Below are 21,024 nucleotides of genomic sequence, written 5' to 3' on the forward strand. Positions count from 1 at the left end.
ACATAAAATGCTGAGTTTTTCTGAGGAAACTCCCTGCTTTCTCTGGAGGTATGTCCTAGACCTCCATACTACTGGAAATACTAGTGAGACGTCTCAACTGTACTGCAGGATGCCTACCACGTGCATTCCAGATAGAGTGCATAGCTCAGTTCTCAGATCAGCAACACAAAGGATAAGCACAGCAGGACCTTAACAGTAGAGAACATCAGATTACCTAGTTTCTATCCAAAGTGCCACAAAGCAAATAATATTACATTCATACTTGGATGTTGAGGCAATTAGCATAAAAGTTTCTTTAAAAACATTTTTTTTTAAGTTTATTTTTATTTTTGAGAGAAAGCACGAGTCAGGGAGGGGCAGAGAGAGAGGGAGACAGAGAATCCCAAGCAGACTCTGTACTGTCAGTGCAGAGCCCGACTCGGGGCTCACACCCACAAATGGTGAGATCATGACCTGAGCCGAAATCAAGATCCGGACACCCAACCAACTGAGCCACCTGAGTGACCCACCGTAGAAGTTTCTAAGTAAGTTAGGCTATCTTCAATTTCTTTACTTGATGTGGACCGGCATCAAACAGTTTATGCAGCAGCACGGGAATACACCTTGAATGGTGTATTGGGTCTAAAGAAGTTACTCATTTACTCCTCTTTATAGTCTTGGACCTAATTTTTCTTAGATCTATTATGACTACTGGTAGGTTATTTAGTTCAGATATACTTTTACTTAACACTAGAGAATTCTATTAACTGAGTTATGCTTTACATCCTTGACTTTTAGCAAGTCATTTTAAGAAAGTCACATGGGGGGCGCCTGGGTGGCTCAGTCGGTTGAGCGTCCGACTTTGGCTCAGGTCATGATCTCGCGGTCTGTGAGTTCGAGCCCCACATCGGGCTCTGTGCTGACAGCTCAGAGCCTGGAGCCTGCTTCAGATTCTGTGTGTGTGTCTCTCTCTCTCTGTCCCTCACCCACTCATGCTCTGTCTCTCTGTCTCAGAAATAAACATTAAAAAAAAAAAATTAAAAAAAAAAAGTCACATGAAACATTTCTGCATGTGCTGTAAAACTGTGAGATCACCATCTATTTTACAATTCTTTTTAATAGCAAAAAGGTTTTGTTTTGCCTTTTGGTTGGAAGAAATGGTTAAGTTTAGCTCAATACATTCATTCCTCAGCCCCTTTGTAAGTCTGAGACACCTTTGCAAAACCTTTAGGCTCTTTTAAACAGGTTTTGAAATCTGACTTGAGAATTAAGGTTTCTTTGAGCACCAGTATTGATATTGCTAAAGCAATCCAATAATTTTAGTGGGTTTTAAAATTCAGTGTATGGTGAGTAACAATCAAAGGATATTATTAGTAACTGTGAACATACACTGGGAGAGGTTACTGGAAGGAACACTATTTAGGACGGTTATTCAAAATGTTTCAAAACAAGGGTTGCCTGAAGAACAACTTTAAGTTTGTAAATAACAAGTTTGTTGGACTTGGTAACAGATTTCACATACATGGTGGTAAACTTGGGCTGGGGATGGATAAGATTAGGATAAACCTTCTCTAACCCTCACAACAGAAACCGACAAAGGATGCAAAGTTACTATGAAAAAGTCTCTTCTGGAGACTTGGTATCTAGTGTAAACACAATTTTTTTATAAAACACAGGATCTGTCAGAAACTAAAACAGGGATTGTGTCAGACCATAAACAACTGTGGCTTAGATAAAAATACCTGGCAAGGACTGAAGTTATTTAAAATCATATATATTAGTAGAATAGAAGGTAAATTTGATGGAAGTTCTGTTGCAGAAGCAAATAAAAACACGTACCTATGTATGTTTTTTCCCTTCAAAAGCCAGCATTCCCACACTGGATTTTACTTTAAAAAATTTTTAAATTTTTTTAAGTTTATTTATTTTGATAGAGAACAGAGGAGGGGCAGAGAGAGTGGGGGAGAGAGAACAGGATCCCAAATGGGCTTCGCACTATCAGTGGGACTCGATCTCACAAAGTCTGAGCCAAAATCAAGAGCTGGACACTCAACTGAGCCACGCAGGCACCCCACATTTAAAAGTGGTATTTCTTTATTTGCTAACAAACTACTCCTCTAAGGGGTCTATATATAAAATTTTTTAACTTTATGTTTTAGTGAAATACACCAAAATAATGATTATGACAACAGGTTTTTGGTGGTGGTTGTTTTCAAAGGCTGGTGTTTTTTTCACCTTCTGAAGATAAGGAAAAACATACATGAAGCAGGTGAACTGGGAACTAGTCCTCCATAAATGTCTGCTCTATGGGAATTCCATCAAACACAGGGAAAAGTACTTCTTGACTAAACCCTCAATCAGAAAACAGAAAAAAGTGATGATGATTTTCAAAATAAGGTTTATCTGTTTGGGCTCTTCTGGCATTGAAGGTAAAAGGATATACGGGTAGACAAGATGTTGTGGTTAAGAACGCTTACTCTTGTGTTTTTAATAATACCATCCTCTTAAAATCACATATTTCCCAGTACAAATACTGTAACACCTGTACAAAAACTAGCAAGTTTTCTTTTGAGTTCACAGTTAATTCAAAGTTTTAAGACACAGCAGTAAACCATTTAAAATCATTATTTCGGTTAATTGAACGTTTTTTTCTGGGCCTATTAGCCTACTATAAGTTAATGTCCCATAAAGAGAAGTTTTAAATTTCCTGTCAACTTAGAAATTGTATTTCAAACATATTCTTGGACCTCTTAATTCCCCTAAATTTTCTACTCCTTATTAATAACCTCAAATGTATTATTTTACAGTACAAATTAGCTTAATAAACTAATTAAGATAAAGAATCCGTTCTAAGCACTAAGTAAAAAACACCTCTCAGATAGAAAAGTGGTATTTCTATAGTCACTTTCTAGAATATTTCCTCTAATAGATAAAATCTAAACCGAACTGTTGAGAAGCTAACTAGGTTATTTATGTAAATAATATCAAAACTATGAGCACGTCAAGACAGGACTGCTTGGGTCCAAATGAAAGGAAAACAAATAAAAAGCCTTGCAATATAAACTCAGAGTCTATTATGTAGCCTCCTTTTTGGACTTAATGATCAGCAAGTGTTGAGTGTGTTTAGATGAGACATATCAGGTGGTAAAGCCAGCCTCAGCTCTAAGATTAGATAATGAAGAAAGCTGTTAAAAATCTGAACAAAATTCCCTTTGTATAATTAGAACAGAATATCCGCAAAATATCTTAAATCACTAAAAATATACCTGTGCTGTTTTTCTCAGTTTTTTCTATGACAACATAGATTTCAGATTGCAACAAACGAGACGGAAGCCAACTGAGCCGTACCGGTACTAGTTCTTAATAATTTCACACAGATAAAGTCTTAGAATGTTAGATTTTGCTGGAAGGAACCTTAAAGATTATTTAGTTCAACTGTCATTTTTTTAAATGAGGAAACTAAGGCCTGGAAAGATTTAGTAAATTGTAGATTACACAGCTTTATCAGCAGCAATTTTAAAACTAGAATCCCAGTTGAATGGTTTTTACATCTTCAATTAATTTTTTTTTCAATATATGAAGTTTATTGTCAAATTGGTTTCCATACAACACCCAGTGCTCATCCCAAAAGGTGCCCTCCTCAACGCCCATCACCCACCCTCCCCCCCCTCCCACCCCCCATCAACCCTCAGTTTGTTCTCAGTTTTTAAGAGTCTCTTATGCTTTGGCTCTCTTCCACTCTAACCTCTTTTTTTTTTTCCCCTTCCCCTCCCCCATGGGTTTCTGTTAAGTTTCTCAGGATCCACATAAGAGTGAAAACATATGGTATCTGTCAACTAATGTTAAATAAAAATTAAAAACAAAACAAAACAATTCACCTCGATCCAATTTGTAAGCCAGTAACACTCTGGATCTGTATTTTCCACTGTGAAGAGAACATTTCCTCGGGGAATGACATAGCCCTCAGGAACAGCTTTTATTTCTATTGGAAGATGTCCATCATATTTCTGGTAAAAGACAATACTGAAATTATTCATTTAGCAAATGATAATCAGATACCTGCTTTAATAGGTTCTTCATATTTTACAGAAGCTAAACTTACTCTCACAGAAACTGCAATTGTACATGTTATTATATTGCTAGTAATATCCTCATTCTCTTAAAATTAGCTAAGATGATTAACAGTTTAGACACCGACATTAATTTTTACATTTTATGTAGTCCAAGTACTTCTGCTAAGAACATTTCTACCAGAAGATAGAGATAATCTCAAACTGGTCAAAACAAAAAAGTTGTTTTTTTTTCAAGATTTCCAAAAAAAAGAAGAGTTTATTCCAACATATTCCAAAAATTTTCCAAGAACACTCCTTCTTCTAAGTCGCCATTTTCGTAAAACAAAAGCTAAATACTAAAAGATAAAATAAGGGACTACTATTAAAGAGCAACATGAACAAAATAATGTCAAACAAAAAAAGGAAAAAAAAGAGAGGTCCCTGACAGTACAAGAACCTTAAGCAGGTTTTCCCTTTATTCTGGTAGTAGACCTGAAACTGTTTTAGTAGAGTGGATAGACTAATCATTAAGTATACTTTCTAGAGCTTTGGCAATGAATATCCAAGTACAACAATTCTCTCCAAAACTAGGCTGCAACATATTTGCTACAGACTATGTGATCAGATATTTAATTACGCCTCCCTTCTTTTAAAGGTAAGGGCTGTGGCTACATTTTGGCTAGGAAGGCAAATTATTTCAGAAATCCTAGTAGTTTTTATGTGATTTGGGACAGGTAAATAGATAAAAGAAAAGTCTGTTTAATGAGAAGCACTGGAAGTCTCATGATACAGCAGAAAGAATACTGCCTTAGAAATCCCAGCTCGGACTCAACAATCTGGACTCAGACTGTGGGCAAGTCATTCAACATTTCTCGTCTCAGACTATTCTTCCAACAGGGTTAGATAAGACCATCTCTAGGTTAGATCCCTACAATTCTCTGAACATAAAAAAATCAAAAGATTTATCACCCTGGCTACTGGGAATTATATATAGCCTAACACTTATCTATTCCTATTCTCTTCCCAACAAACCAAATAGGGTAAGTGCAGGAATTAGCCCCCAGATTTTACTGACCTTACTTAAGATACGAGGCAATTATACCACAGAGTGCTTACTTGACTTCTTCAAAGACCCATAAGTAAAAAAATAGTAAAACTCAGTATGACAACATAGGCCTGAAAGTTAAAGTATTTCTAATTATTTTGTTGATGGTAGTCTACAATGGAAAAGACATTTGTTTTTAAGATATAAATGAATTAACACTTAACGCACCAAGATGCCTAAAGATCCCATTCCCAACCTATCTTCGTAATAATCACCACCATTCAACTCTTCTAACTCAATTCCTATATCTTTAGATGCTCAAAATTAAGTAACTGATCCAAACATGCTAGGTATTAATATCATAGTACAATAAAGAATGAAAGCCAACTTTATGGATCTACACCAAACCATTCCAATTATTCAGTAAGGGAAATTTCCTAGAAGTACTGGGTAATGATAGACTCACTGCATCTATTGCCTTAGGTAAGCTACAGCCAAGAAAATAGACCAAAATTTCAAAATTGCCAAATAATGATGCTCCTTCCTAATATTTTCAAAGAAAAGAGGAAATCACCTTTCTGAAAAACACTATCTAAATTATCATTTGTTTTTTAAAAAAAATTTTTTTTTTCAACGTTTATTTATTTTATTTTTGGGACAGAGAGAGACAGAGCATGAACGGGGGAGGGGCAGAGAGAGAGGGAGACACAGAATCGGAAACAGGCTCCAGGCTCTGAGCCATCAGCCCAGAGCCCGACGCGGGGCTCGAACTCCCAGACCGCAAGATCGTGACCTGGCTGAAGTCGGACACTTAACCGACTGCGCCACCCAGGCGCCCCTATCATTTGTTTATATTACAACAAATTACGGAGACCTGCTATAGATTCTATATACTAATTATTTGCCACCATAAAAAAATATTTAAATGTTACCCTTAACTTTTCCCAAGAATGTCTAAAATAACTCTTAAATTTGGGCCAGACAGAAAAAAGTTGTAATTATAGAACAGTCTTCTATTCAAATTCCTTTGTAAGAAATTTTGAACTGAAAGAAAAACCAAAGTAGAGCAAAACATTAAAAACATTTTTTACCTCAAGAATGTAGTTCCATCCCTTTTCATTAAAGACATCATCCTGGAAATGCTCTCTGTACACCTCTTTGGCTTCCTGGATCTTCTCTTTGGTCACAACTTTACCTAAAAGGACAAACGTTTCCTGTTTACATTTCTAAAGGCATTCTATGAATTGCTGAGTTGTGGTAGGATTCATGTCTCTACCTATTTCACCATTCTGTGGATAAAAAAACAAGAACTGAGAGATTAAATGATCACCCAGAGTCAACAGCAGAGCCAGAAATGGAATCTGCACTTCTGATCACTCACCCTATGTTAATTTCCAGTTTGAAAAACAGGTGTGCAGAAGCAACTATTACACAGAGTATTTTTTTTTTCTTAATCCCAGGAATAAGTTAACTTCTAAGACGTGTTTTTTCTCTCACTATTAATTTAAATACTCTTGAAATTTGATACAGATAATTTTCCAGGTGAATCTTTTTGCTTTATTCATAAAGGATGTCTTCAGGGATGATAATCCAATAATTTTCACAATTACTAAGTTTAAGTTTTTGCTCCTCAAGTACACTTTTAGTTATCTTTATCTGTAAAATTAGGGTAATAGTAGAGTACCCACTCACAGGATGATTGTGAGGACTGAGTTAAGACAGAGGAAGCACTTAGCATAATGCTGGCCTGTAATAGATAGTCAGTATATTTTACGTATAATTAATAATGTCATGTTGTATCAAGTTTTTAAGCTGGAAAACTGAAGTGTGACATCAGTCTTAAAAATTTGTCAAGATCATGGAAAATTTTCAGTTTTTATCTGTGTAAAATTCAACTTAATCTGTATTCAATTCTGAGATTATTTTTGTTTCAAAAGGTCAGAGATGAAATTTTCCAAAAATGTATAAAACTTTTGGGAACTGTTCCCCCCCCCGCCCCACCGTCCTTGAAATACCATTATAAAACAAACTAGAAATGGACTTTCAAATAAAACTGCACAGAAATTATTTTGGGGGTTTTCCATTTTAAAATACATTTGAGACTAAGGCCGCAGCATCAGGTAGTTCTGAAAAATAGGCCTTTAAGATAAAAATGACTATGATAAAAATATTCTAATTGCTACCATGATTCAAAATGAGTTCCCAGGTCAATAATGAATCCTCTACTGTGAATTAAGGACTTAAAATCTATTAACATACCAGATTAGCCTCAGAAAATTACTGACGTTTCTAAACTTATTCCCAAGTTTATTAGTTTCAGAAAACCTTTCTCATATTTAGAACCAATCATATACCAAATTATAAGATTTACGTGTTCAAATTAACACATTTTTTACAATTCAAAAAAAACCTTAAAATAGTCAAAATAATTTAGTAAATATCAAAATTAAACTGTTCAATGAGTTCCTTTAAATTAAGAATATAACAATATAGGAGAAAAATTATAAAGAGCTACATAAAAGCAGTGTTTGAAATGTACTAGGAAAAATAATACCTTTTAAGTACTTATTAAGAATGTACTGCAACCCATAAAATACTGTTTCCTCGTATTTCACCTTCTTTATTTTTGAGTTTTCTGTCTTCTTTTCACGGCATTCAAAGTAGGAATAAACTTTGCTGGTATTGGGTGGGTACTGTTTATAGTGAGTAACCTAAAGGCGAAAGCAATACTTGAGTTAGAAAACATTCGAATAGAATAGAAATCATGACTGAAAGGGCTTGAAATTATTTAAAACCAAAGAAACTAAACTTATTTGCTATTCATCAGCTTCTTTTCCTGGCTGTAAAGAATAAAAAATAAGTATCATACTTATTAGGATACTTTTAATGTTCACTATCTTACTTTGAAAACCACAGGAGAGTATTAACTTTTATAAACAAATCAAATGAACTTAAGGAAGTACGAGGCTTCTAAGCTGGACAGGCACTTGAAAATAAAGTTTGAAGAAAGTTATCTCATTTGATCTTGGGGAATGGTCTTCCTCCAGGGGAAGAGAGACGTAGCTGCCTGGCAGGGGCATAACCGGGATATAAAAGAACGTACTGGAAGAGTGTGGTACTGTTACTATCTAAATGTGGTATGTTTGAGAAGTCAATAGGCAATGCTTCCCATGACTCGACTTCTTCATCTGTACAGCCAGGTAGGGAGAATGACTCCGATCTTCACAATAACACATGGAACCTGGATGAAAGCAACAGCAGGAGAAAACATATCTTGTTTCATAGTACTACTTGTTCTCCAATTACCACCAAATTGGGAAATAAGTCTATCCAATGCAACAGCAAATCCTTAGGAGCGTAAAAATAAGTATTATAAATTTTTCCAAAAATATGGGTAAGAGTCATTGTTGAAAGTTAATCTTTGTTTTAAGAAAAAAGTGAGTTCATTATAGTTGGATTTTTTTTTTTAATATTTTAATGTGGTTAAAACATTTTACCGATAGAACATAACTGGGAGAATAATGTGTATTTGCTCTGTTGTAACATTAGGAATGGTCATGTCCTAAAACTTAAGGTACAGGGTGGTAAGGTAGGTCATGGTGGAATAATCTTTGCAGCACAAGTTTCATGAATGACCACTGTGACATGAACCATGGTTCCTGGTTAGCTCTGATCCTCAGTTTAGGGAAACCAATGCTTTCCTTGTTTGGTTGCACAATCTTAATCCCAATGAAACTTGGCTTTAACCTTTGTAGCTTAGCACAAAAATTCTAAGATGAATATAGTCTATATAGAAAGCAAAAGAAAAAAAGATAACAAATGTTTAATGTTTCTGCTCCAACAGAAGCAACTTGTCACTCTATGAAAACAGCACCTGTACGCTGCTTGAAGGCAACTGGGTGGTCAATTTTAAACCTAGAGGTACTACACCAGGGTTTTTTTTCAAGGTTAGAACCTGGAGACTGATACCACTGGAGGCTGAAGTAGCAGCTTAGTGAAATAGCTAAAGCCAAACCCAAAGCAGTTAAATCTTCAAGCCGATTCACTAAAATGCAAAAACAACATTTATATACGTATGAATGATACCCTATTCAACTGATTAGAAAAAGAGAACACTATCTAAAAACATACCCAAGAAGTACATAAAAATGAAAATGCCCAGTTTACAATCTAAAGAACTCTTAACTCCTTTAGTGGGAATAAGCAGTGAGGTAGAAGAAAAGTCAACTATGATGAAGTAAAAATTGAAGGAAGGTCTGGATCACATCATGCAAGTTTATAAAAGCCAGATTCATAGTTGTGACTCTCAGTAGTTAGCCTGACCTTTTACAGTTCAGATACTCAAAGGTACATCTTTATAAATTTACTTTTTCTACATCAAATTTAAAAGTATGAGAAGGTAAATGAATCTTCTGAGTAGACCAAACAGTTAAAAGCTGAATGGAAATGTCCCTAAAGCATTTAACTCTCCTCTTTGGTCTAAAAGTATACTAAAATTTTTTGATCAGACAAACAGAGTCCCAGTTCTGGCCAATAACTGAACATGTTTATAATTTTAAAGCTTTACTTCTGCCATGTTTTTTAATTATGGTACTTAAAACCTTAGCACAGGGGCACCTGCATGGTTCAGTCATTTAAGTGTCCGATTCTTGATTTTGGCTCAGGTCATGATCTCACGGGTTAGTGAGATCGAGCCCTGCATTGGACTCCATGCTAACAGCATGGAGCCTGTTTGGGATTCTCTTTCCCTCTCTCTGTCCCTCCCCTGCTTGTGCACACTTGCTCTTTCTCTCTCTCAAACAAACGTTAAAAAAAAATCTTCTTTGGACAGCTTTAGAGAACTGTTCTGCAGTTCTCTAGGTTTAAGAACTGAACTGCTAAAGCAGCTAATTCTCAGGTAATTAACCATGAAATCTAATTTACCATTAACCACCTACCAATGAACACCCAATACATTTATAGAAAAAAACAGTATAGTTAGATATATTTGTATTGGCTTATACCATTGTTTAAATCGGGGAAATTTTTAAACCGAGCTTCTTAGTAAATACTATTCTACAAATACAGCCAAAAGATGATTTACAATGACTCTAGTTCTGGTAGGTTTACTATCCTCTTCATTTTACTTTCTGCTAAGCTGGTCTCTCTGAACCTGGGAACCTTCAGAAAATGAGATGATACAGGCAGAAAATCAAATTAATTAATTGTTATTTTATAAATAGTTCATTCACAAATATACATCCTGTGTCCACTATGTATCAGGCACTGTTTCAGATTCTGAGGATGGGGAAATAAAATGGACTGAGACAGTTTCTATTCTCAAAGGGCTAATGAGGGCTGAAAGGTCAGAGAAAACCAATATATAAACACCATAATTTCAGATACAGATGGAGGTTTGGAAACTTAAAAGAAAATGATAGGCCAAAGGGGGCCTGAGAGACTGCTGTAAATAGGGGGCCAGGAAGGCTTCTCCAAGATGGTGACATGTGACCTACACAACAAGGAGATGGAAGACACACTGACGTAAGGGACAGGACACGATGAAGGCCAGCATGGCTGGTTCTTAGAGGTGCAGAGAAGGAGGAAGCACATACATGGTAAGGTCAGAGAGATGCAGAGACACAATCACGTAAGGCTTACAGACAACAACGAGGAGCTTGAATTTTACATCAAGTGCAATAGAAAGCCACTGGATGTTTTAAGCTGGAATGAATATGATCTGATTCATATTTTATAAGGATCAGCTGGACAGTGAGGTGGATAATGGATTACAAGGTGACCAAAGAGGAAGCAGGACCATCAGGTAAAAGATTACTACACCAAAGACTAGCTTAGGTGAGAGCAGTGGCTCATCTGGAGGTAAAGGAGAATTAGGCTAAAACACTAGATGTGGGGGTAATAAGGGGGAGGGATTAGCACTGTTTCCTACATTTTTGGCTTGAGCAACTGGGTGAATAAGGGTGCCGTTTACAGAGATGGGAAAGGCTGTGGAAGGAATGGATTAGAGGTGTTTTAAATATGTCATGTAATGCTAACAAAGTCTCACAGTATTCAAAATTAAACTACACAAAAGAAGCTCTAAAATCACGTTGGTTTTCTTAGCACTACTTTAGCTTCCATCAATAGGAAAAATGGTTCTATAGTAAACTTAACATTTTTTATAAGATGAGAATAGCTAATTTCTCATAATATCCCCAGCAAACCTTACTCCTAAAAATGTTTCCTAAACTAGCATGATTTTCCTACAGCTAATAGAGCACTACCAGTACATAAATACATGTGTGGTAAAGAACACAGGCACACAAGAAAATGTAGTTCTTTTAACAGAACCTAATTTCACAGTCATGTGAGTGATTTACTTCATGAAAAGCTTCTAAAAATTATAATCGCTAGGGTAAATATCCTTGTCCCAAGTATGACATTTAAAGAGAAATATGAGAAATATTTAAGTTGCACAGAATCTTTCTGTGAGAGCAGACTCTTAACTTTTTCCTGAGCTTCTCCAGATTTTCCATAAAGTCGATTTGGTGTCTTTTCAAGAGCTTTCCTCTCATAATGGGATCACATGTCCAAAGGCAATCACTACTAACCTACTTTACCAGTTATAATTTTAACAGCTAAGTAATTATCATAAGCCAACATTTTAACAATACCATGTGTACATAAGAGCACATGGGGTAACATGTATAATGCCACAGAATAAGTTTTACTATCTCCAAAATTTATAAGGGCACTCAGAAGAGGATCCACTCAGCCTTACAATGAATGGCTAAAACTTTATGTCTCTTCAATGCTACTGTGCTTAAAATAGCAAAAATCAATCAATCAATCAATCAATAAATCTTCTTTTCAACATTTTTAAAAATTTCTCAAGTCCTGGAAATACTTCTGTTGCCACAGAAAATAATTCTTTGCTATTTGGCTTTTGAAAGCGATAATAACTTCAAAAATATGGCTTAAAAATATTTGGATTACATTTTGGGGGAGAGAGGAAATTGTCAAATCAGTTATAATCACACTACCCCTTTTTTGGCACAAAGCGTTTGATAATTTGTATTTTGGCTGCACCCTTGAAAAAGATTTAATCAACTGACAAAGAGGACACCAGCTTCTGGTATCTTTGTTTTGCAAAATCTTACAAAACTTTACTGATCTAAGTTAATCTTCCTCTGAACTATATTCATGACTTACATACAAGATTTTATTTCTATTGCCTGGGCTTTTCCTATAACTTATAGTATAAACCTTACTGGAAAACTGCATTGTAAGAATGCACAGGTTGGGGCGCCTGGGTGGCGCAGTCGGTTAAGCGTCCGACTTCAGCCAGGTCACGATCTCGCGGTCCATGAGTTTGAGCCCCGCGTCGGGCTCTGGGCTGATGGCTCAGAGCCTGGAGCCTGTTTCCGATTCTGTGTCTCCCTCTCTCTCTGCCCCTCACCCGTTCATGCTCTGTCTCTCTCTGTCCCAAAAATAAATAAACGTTGAAAAAAAAATTTTTTTAATAAAAAAAAAAAAAAAAAAGAATGCACAGGTAATTTGACATAGAAACTGCAACAGTCCTCCACTCCTTACAAAGATCAGGCTGCCAGGAGAGCCGCTGTGACATAACTTAGCTGCCAGATCAGAAGCAATGAAAGAGAAGCAACTATGAAAAATGGGGACAGGTCAGAGAAAGACACTGGGTTGCTAAAGTCCCAGCCAGGACAAAATTGCCAGTGAGAGGATTCTCATCTATCCCCAACTCTTTTTCCAAAAAGCCCAAACCTTTAAGGTTTGTTATTCGCCATTAATGAGACAGCAAAATCTGTTTTACAAAAGCCTCCCTGGGTGCCTCATCATCATAAATTATATAATCTTCTGTAACTTCTCTAAAAACAATTTTCACCCATTCTGAATTTTAAGAGACATCTTTTGTCTTTTAGATACCTAGGAGATCTCCAATATTTATTAAATGAATTGATGAAAATGGGCTGAGTTCTAGATAACCAGTTTACAAATGACCTTTTGAGAAGCAACCCACGCTGGACAGCACAATTCATAACAATGGGTGATATGCTTTAATACACATTTCATAACAATGGGTGATGTGTAAATTGCTTAGAGATTACTGTTATACACTATATATATTTTTTTCAACTTAATTGACAACATCTTCCATTTTTATCTAAAAGGATAAATGTTCAGAAATAATGAAACTATTCTCTGCTGTAGATTGTTACAAACATTATCCACACAGTAGGAAAAGGAACAAGGAACAGAAATGCATCTTTTAATAAGCCAGTTATTTGTAAACTAATCATTGGCTACCCCAGAGATAGGTGGGGAACCCTCCACCCCCAAACAGAAACCTGACCTGTCTCCTTCATGAAAATTTCCAAATGCCTTTTAAGCACCACAGTGACTAACACCCCTCAATGCACCCTTCCTTACCTGGCCTAGCACAATGTAAATACAACCCAGTAGATAACTGTGCTTTATGCCATTTTGAAATGATTAAACAGGAACCCAGGATGAAAATGGAAAAACAACCACATTTACCTGTTTCCTCAGTTCCTTATTATGTATGATATAGTATGCGATTATAGAAATGAACCCTCTGGAGAGGATACAAGGACAAACAAAGCACCTGTGTTGTCATGTGCTTAAGCACTATCCTACTACTTGCAAAATACCTTTTTATGGTCCTTAGACGACCAACTATTCTTTCTTCAGTTTTAGAAACTGAATGTTTCTAAACTAATGTTTAGAAACTGAATGTTGGGGCGCCTGGGTGGCTCAGTCGGTTAAGCGTCCGACTTCAGCTCAGGTCACAATCTCACAGTCTGTGAGTTCAAGCCCCGCGTCGGGCTCTGGGCTGATGGCTCAGAGCCTGGAGCCTGCTTCGGATTCTGTGTCTCCCTCTCTCTCTGCCCCTCCCCCATTCATGCTCTGTCTCTCTCTGTTTCAAAAATAAATAAATGTTAAAAAAAAAATTAAAAAAAAAAAAGAAATCAATGTTATTCTCTTATCCATCAACATGTCTAAAACCACTAGGTTCACTACTGTAACTAGCCAGTACTTTGTAAGTACTGATAAGGATATCTAATAGTTTCATTTAATTGCCAAATAAAAATTTCATTGCTTCTAACATCAAGATTCTGATTTGTCTCTTTTTCATCTAAGAAGATAAAAAGGTAAAAATGGGATATAACCTATAAAGACCACTAAATATGTAAGGCAAATAAAATTTAAAAATATTAGTATGGAATACACAATGTATTTTATTGTGCTGTTGTAAACCATTGGTATAAAACATATCAACCTGACTAAATCCTCTTAAGGGATATTTTTGGGGGGATATTAAAAATCTTACTAAAAGATTTCATATTAGACCAGTTTGGAAGACAACAGAATAAGAGGACCCTAGGCTTTCCTTGTCCCAAAACAATTAGATAATTATCAAATCATACTAAATACCCTAGAAATTTACCTGAAGGCGGGAGAACAAATCCCACAACTAAAGGTAGAGAAGAGGCCACAAAAAAGAAGGCATAAGTATGGAGACGTGGTTTGGGAGAAACGGATCGTGGCCGCTATGGTGGAAGGGAGAAGGGCTACAGACAGACAAACACACAAGGGAGCACGGAGGAATAAGAATCCCCATAGCACTTGGCTTGGAAAGTGAGAGGAGCCAAATTTTGTGAGTTCTTGCAATCAGCAGGGCTTAAAGCCTGGAGTTTTAAAAGTCAGCAGGCTTGGCCGGGATACAGCTGAGGGCACTGCCCTGCTCCTATAGAAAAGGCAGGCAAACAGTCCATGAACATACAGTGTGAAAACAGTGATCTGCAAAACAGCCAGGGCACACAGTGGGGAGGTTATCTGCTCATCTTGGAGCATGTCCCAGAGAGGCAGCATTCATAGATAGACTCCTCTGGGAAGAAAGGCCCTGGCAGAAGCCATTTCACACCCCCTGCCCTTCAGCATAAGCACAGGGCCACCTGTGGGAACCAGTGCAACACCCACACTCCCTACCTAACTTGCTTACACAAAGCCCCCACGACCCACTGCCACCGTGCACTTGGGTGGAATTGCCCCTCCCATTCACATTTGCCTCAGTCCTAGCACTTTGGGCCCCCTGGCCCAGAAGAGGGCCAAACCCTGAGCACATGGCACTTCCTGAGGTGGGAGATCTGCAGGGCCTCAGCTCTACTGGTGATAGTGACATGTCTCACTTCACAAACAGAACACAGCACACCTAGTTAAAATGCACCACATTCAGGCTAGGGACCAACTACTGCCCATGGCAGACAAAGAGAACCTCTATAGATGATTGGCCTAAAGGACACAACAGGTGAGCACATGCAGCACACATTGGAGGCATTCCCAGAAGTGCCAGGCCCTGGGGAACAGGGGACACTACACAATAGAGTACTATCGGACCTCTTCTTTATAAGGCCATTACCCTCAAGAACAGGAGACGAAGCTAAGTTTCCTAACACAGAGAAGCAGGCAAAGAGACTAAGACAAAATGATAAGACATTTTGGAACTTGTTCCAAATGAAAAACAGGAAAAGGCCATGGGCAGAGATCTAAGTGAAACAGATATATGTAACATGTCAGAGAATTTAAAGTAATGATCATAAAAACATTCACTGGACTTGAGAAAAGAGTGGAAGACATCAGTGAGACCATTAACACAGAAATAACGAATAACCTAGAAGGGATAAAGGGCTAAGTAAATGAAATGAGAAACATACTTGATGGAATGAGCAACAGCCTGGAAGAACATAAACCAACTAATAATCTAGAAGACAGAGCAATGGAAAGTAATCAAGCTGAGAAAAAAGAATTACGCAAAACGAGAATAGACTTAGAGAACTCAATGACTCCATCAAACATAGTAACATTCGTATTATAGGAATCCCAGAAGAGAGAGGAAACGGGGATGAAAAATGTATTTGAAGAAATAATAGCTGAAAACTTACCTAACCTGGAGAAGGAAACAGATATCCAGATCCAGGAGACACAGAGGACCCTCCAAAAAAAATCAACAAAAGCAGACCCACACCAAAACATATAGTAATTAAAGTGGCAAAATAAAGAAACAATGTTTAAAGAAGCAAAACAAAAGAAGACAGTAACATACAAGGGAAACCCCATACAGCTATCAGTGGATCTTTCAGGAGAAACTTCCCAAGTCAGAAGGTAGTGGCATGTTAGTTCCAAAGTGCTATAAGGGAAAAATCTGCAGCCAAGAACACTCTATCTAGCAAGGCTGTCATTCAGAATAGAAAGAGAGATCATGTGTTTCCCAGACAAAGGCTAAAGGAGTTCACGACTACCAAACAAGCCCTGAAAGAAATATTAAAATCAGTCAAGGAACTTAAAAAATAAAAGGATGCAAAATATGAGAACATATATTTAAAATGTGGGGAGGAGAGGAGTAAAGAATGGGTTCAAACTTCAACGCCCATCAACTTAATATAGACTGCTATATGCCAAAGAGGTTACATACAAACCTAATGGTAAGCACATATATAAAACCACTAATAAACATGCAACAAAGAGAAAGAAATCCAAATATATTAAAGAAAACCAGAAAACCATGAGAGACAGACAAGAATGAATCAGAGACATCATCAGAAACAACCACAAAAAAAATAATGGCAATGAATACATATCTTATAATAATTACTTTTAATGTAAACGGATTAAACACTCCAGTCAAAAGATATAGGGTGACAGAATAGATAAAAAACAAGATCCTTCTACATACTGCCTGCAAGAGACTCCTTTTAGATCTAAAAACACTGGCAGATTTAAAGTGAGGGGATGAAGAAACATCTACCATGCAAATAATGTCAAATGAAAGCTGGAACAGCAATACTTTTTATCGGACAAAGTAAACTTTAAAACAAAAACTGTGGGGCTCCTGGGTGGCTCAGTTGGTTGAGTGTCCAACTCGGCTCAGGTTCTGGTCTTGTGGTTCGTGGGTTCGAGCCCCACATTGGGCTCTGTTCTGGCAGCTTGTTCAGAGCCTGGAGCCTGCTTTGGATTCTGCATCTCCATCGCTCTCTGCCCCTCCCCCGCTTGTGCTTTCTCTCTGTCTCTCAAAAATAAATGTAAAACAAAAACTGTAACAAGAGACAAAGGATGCTATATAATAAAAAAGGGGACAATCCAACAAGAAGATATAACGATTGTAAATATTTATGCCTCCAACATAGAAACACCAAATACATAAAACAGTTAATAACAAACATAAAGGAATTAATTGATAAGAATACAATAATAATAAGGGACTTTAACACACCCTACTTACATCAACGGACAGATGACCTAAAGAGGAAATCAATAAAGAAACAATGACTTTGAATGAACAGATGGATTTAGCAGATATATTCATAACATTCCATCCTAAAACAGAATACACATTCCTTTCAATTGCACGCAGAACATTCTCCAGAATAGGTCACATGTTAGCCCAGAAAACAAGCCTCAACAAATTCAAGATCAAAGACACACTATGCGTCTTTTCTGACCACAATGCTAGGAAACCAGAAGTCAACCACAAGAAAAAATCTGGAGAGATGGCAAGGGAGGTTAAAAAACAATGAATGCGTAAATCAGGAAATAAAAGAATAGATTGCAAAGTACACAGAAACAAATGAAAACACAACCGTTCAAAACCTTTGGAATGCAACCAAAAACGATTCTAAGAGGGAAGTTTAAAGCAATACAGGACAATCTCAAAAAGCAATAAAAGTCTCAAATGAACAACCTAACCTTACACCTAAAGAGGCTAGAAAAAGAACAAACAAAACCCCAAACCAGCATAAGGAAGGATATAATAAATATTACAGCAGAAATAAATGATATAGAAACTAAAAAAAAGCAATAGAATAGAGCAATGAAATCAGGAGCTAATTCTTTGAAAAACTCAACAAAATTGATAAACCTCTAGCCAGACTCATCAAGAAAAAAAGAGAAAGGACTCAAATAAATAAAATCACAAATGAGAGAGAAGAAATAACAACCAACACCACAGAAATACAATTATGAGAATATTATGAAAAACGATATACCAATAAATTGGACAGACTAGAAGAAATGGATAAAGTCCTAAAAATGTATAAGCTACCAAAACTGAAACATAAAACTGGAACAGACTTATTGCTAGCAAAGAAATTGACTCGCTAATCAAAAAACTCCAAACAAACAACAGGCCAGGACCAGACAGCTTCCCAGGCAAATTCTACCAAACATTTAAAAAAAATTTTTGATGTTTATTAATTTTGAGAAAGACAGAAAGAGACAGAGGGCAAGCAGGGGAGGGGCAGAAGAGAGGGAGACACAGAACTGAGGAAGGCTCCAGGCTCCAGGCTCTGAGCTGTCAGCATAGAACCCAATGTGGGGCTCGAACTCACGAACCGTGAGATCATGACCTGAGCCGAAGTCAGACGTTTAACCAACTGAGCAACTCAGGTGTCCCTCTACCAAACATTTAAAAAAGAATTAATACCTATTCTTCTCAAACTATTCCAAAAAATGGAAAAGGAAGGAAAACATCCAAATTCATTCTATGAGGCCAGCATTACTCTGATATCAAACCAGATAAAGACACCACTAACTCCAGGCCAATATCTCTGATGAACACAGATGAAAAATTCTCAACAAATTACTAGCAAACCAAATCCAACAATACATTAAAAAATTATTCACTATGATCATGTGGGATTTATTCTTGGGCTGCAAGAGTGGCTGATTATTCGCAAATCAATTAATGTGATATAGCACACAAATAAGAGAAAGCATAAGAACCACATGATCATTTCCATAGATGTAGAAAAAGCATCTGACAAAGTACAACGTCCATTCATGATAAAAACCCTCAGTAAAGTAGGTTTAGAGGGAATACACCTCAATGCAGTAAATGACATATGTGAAAAACCCATAGCTAACATCATCCTGCATGGGGAAAAATGGAGAGCCTTTCACCTAAGGTCATGGAAAAGACAAGGATGTCCACTCTCACCTCTTGTTTTCAATACAGTACTGGAAGTTCCCGCCACAGCAATCAGAAGAAAAGGCTTCCAAACTGGCAAGGAAGTAGTAAGACTTTCACTGTTTTCAGAAGACATGGTCACACCATATATAGAAAACACAAAAGATTCCACCAAAAAACTATTAGAACTGATAAATGAATTCAGCAGAGTTGCAGGATACAAAATCAATGTACAGAAACCTTGCATTTTTATACAACAATACTGCAGCAGCAGCAAGAGAAATTAAGAGGACAATCCCATTTACATTTGCACCAAAAATAGTAAGACACCTAGGAATAAATCTAACCAAAGAGGTGAAAGACCTGTACTATGAAAACTGTAAAACACTCATGAAAGAAATTGAAGACAACACAAAGAAATGGAAAGACATTTCATGCTCATAAACTGGAAGAACAAATATTGTTAAAATGTCTATACAACCAAAGCAACTTACACATTTAATGGAATCTCTATCAAAATGCCAACAGCATTTTTCACAGAACAATTCTAAAATCTGTATGGAACCACAAAAAACCCCGAATAGCCAAAGCAATCTTGAAAAAGCAAAGCAAAGCTGGAGGCATCATAACTCTGGACTTTAAGATATATTACAAAACTGTAGTAATCAAAACAGTATGGCACAAAAATAGATACACAGATCAATGGAACTGATTAGAAAGCCCAGAAATAAACCCACTACATATCAATTAAATCTTCAACAAAACAGGAAAGAATATCCAATGGGGAAAAGACAGTCTCTTCAACAAAGAGCGTTGGGAAAACTGGCCAGCTACAAGCAAAAGAATGAAACTGGACTGCTTTCTTACACCATACACAAAATAAATTAAAAATGGATTAAAGACCTAAATGTCAGACCTGAAATCACAAAAATCCTAGAACACGGGCAGTAACTTCTTTGGCTATAGCAACTTCTTTCTAGATATGTCTCCTGAGGCAAGGGAAACAAAAGCAGAAATAAACTATTGAGACTATGTCTAAATAAAAAGTTTCTGCACAGCAAAGGAAACCATCAACAAAACTAAAAGAGACAACCTACTGAGTGGGAGAATATATTTCAAAATGACGTATCTAATAAAGGGTTTGAATCCAAAATATATATAGAACAACTACAACTCAACACCCACAAAACAAATAATCCAATTAAAAAATGGACTAAAGACATGAACAGATAGTTCTCCAACAAAGACATACAGATGGCCAAAAGATAAATCAAAAGATCCTCAACATCAATTCCCCATCAAGGAAATGCAAATCAAAACTACAATGAGATATCACCTCTCACCTGTCAACATGGCTAAAATCAACAACACAAGAAACAACAGGTGTTGGCGAAGATGTGGAGATAAAGGAACACTTTTGCATTGTTGGTGGAAATGCAAACTGGTGCAGCCAATCTGGAAAACAGTATGGAGATTCCTCAAAAAGTTAAAAATACAACTACCCTACGATCCAGTAATTTTACTACTGGGTACTTACCCCCAAAACACAAAAACACTAATTCAAAGGGATACATACACCCCTATATTTACAGCAGCATTATTTACAATAGCCAAGATATGGAAGCAGCCCAACTGTTCCTCTATTGAGGAATAAAGAAGAGGTGGTGTGTGTGCGTGTGTACATATATATATATATATATATATACATATATGTGTATATATGTGTATACACACACACACAATGGATTATTCAGCCATGAAAAAGAATGAAATATTGCCATTTGTGAAGACATGGATGGAACTAGAGAGTATAATGCTAAGTGAACTAGTCAAAGACAAATATCATGATTTCACACATACGTGGAATTTAAGAAACAAAACAAATGAGCAAAGAGGAAAAGAAAGACAGACAAACCAAAAAACAGACTCTTAATTATGGAGTACAAACATGGTTACCAAGGGGG

General features: G+C 36.7%; 1 protein-coding gene across 1 annotated transcript in view; it reads right to left on the minus strand.

The window, feature by feature from the left end:
• Positions 1-21,024, minus strand: part of NAMPT (nicotinamide phosphoribosyltransferase) — a 39,985-nt gene that overhangs the window by 16,034 nt on the left and 2,927 nt on the right. The window contains exons 2-4 of the mRNA XM_040472915.1: positions 7,631-7,787; positions 6,168-6,271; positions 3,858-3,986 (exon numbers count right to left, since the gene is read on the minus strand). Coding sequence (XP_040328849.1) covers positions 3,858-3,986; positions 6,168-6,271; positions 7,631-7,787 — 390 coding nt within the window. The remainder of the gene's footprint in view (positions 1-3,857; positions 3,987-6,167; positions 6,272-7,630; positions 7,788-21,024) is intronic.

This window comes from Herpailurus yagouaroundi, unplaced genomic scaffold, assembly GCF_014898765.1.
Source record: "Herpailurus yagouaroundi ecotype Mexico unplaced genomic scaffold, PumYag 100, whole genome shotgun sequence".
Lineage (NCBI taxonomy): Eukaryota > Metazoa > Chordata > Mammalia > Carnivora > Felidae > Herpailurus > Herpailurus yagouaroundi.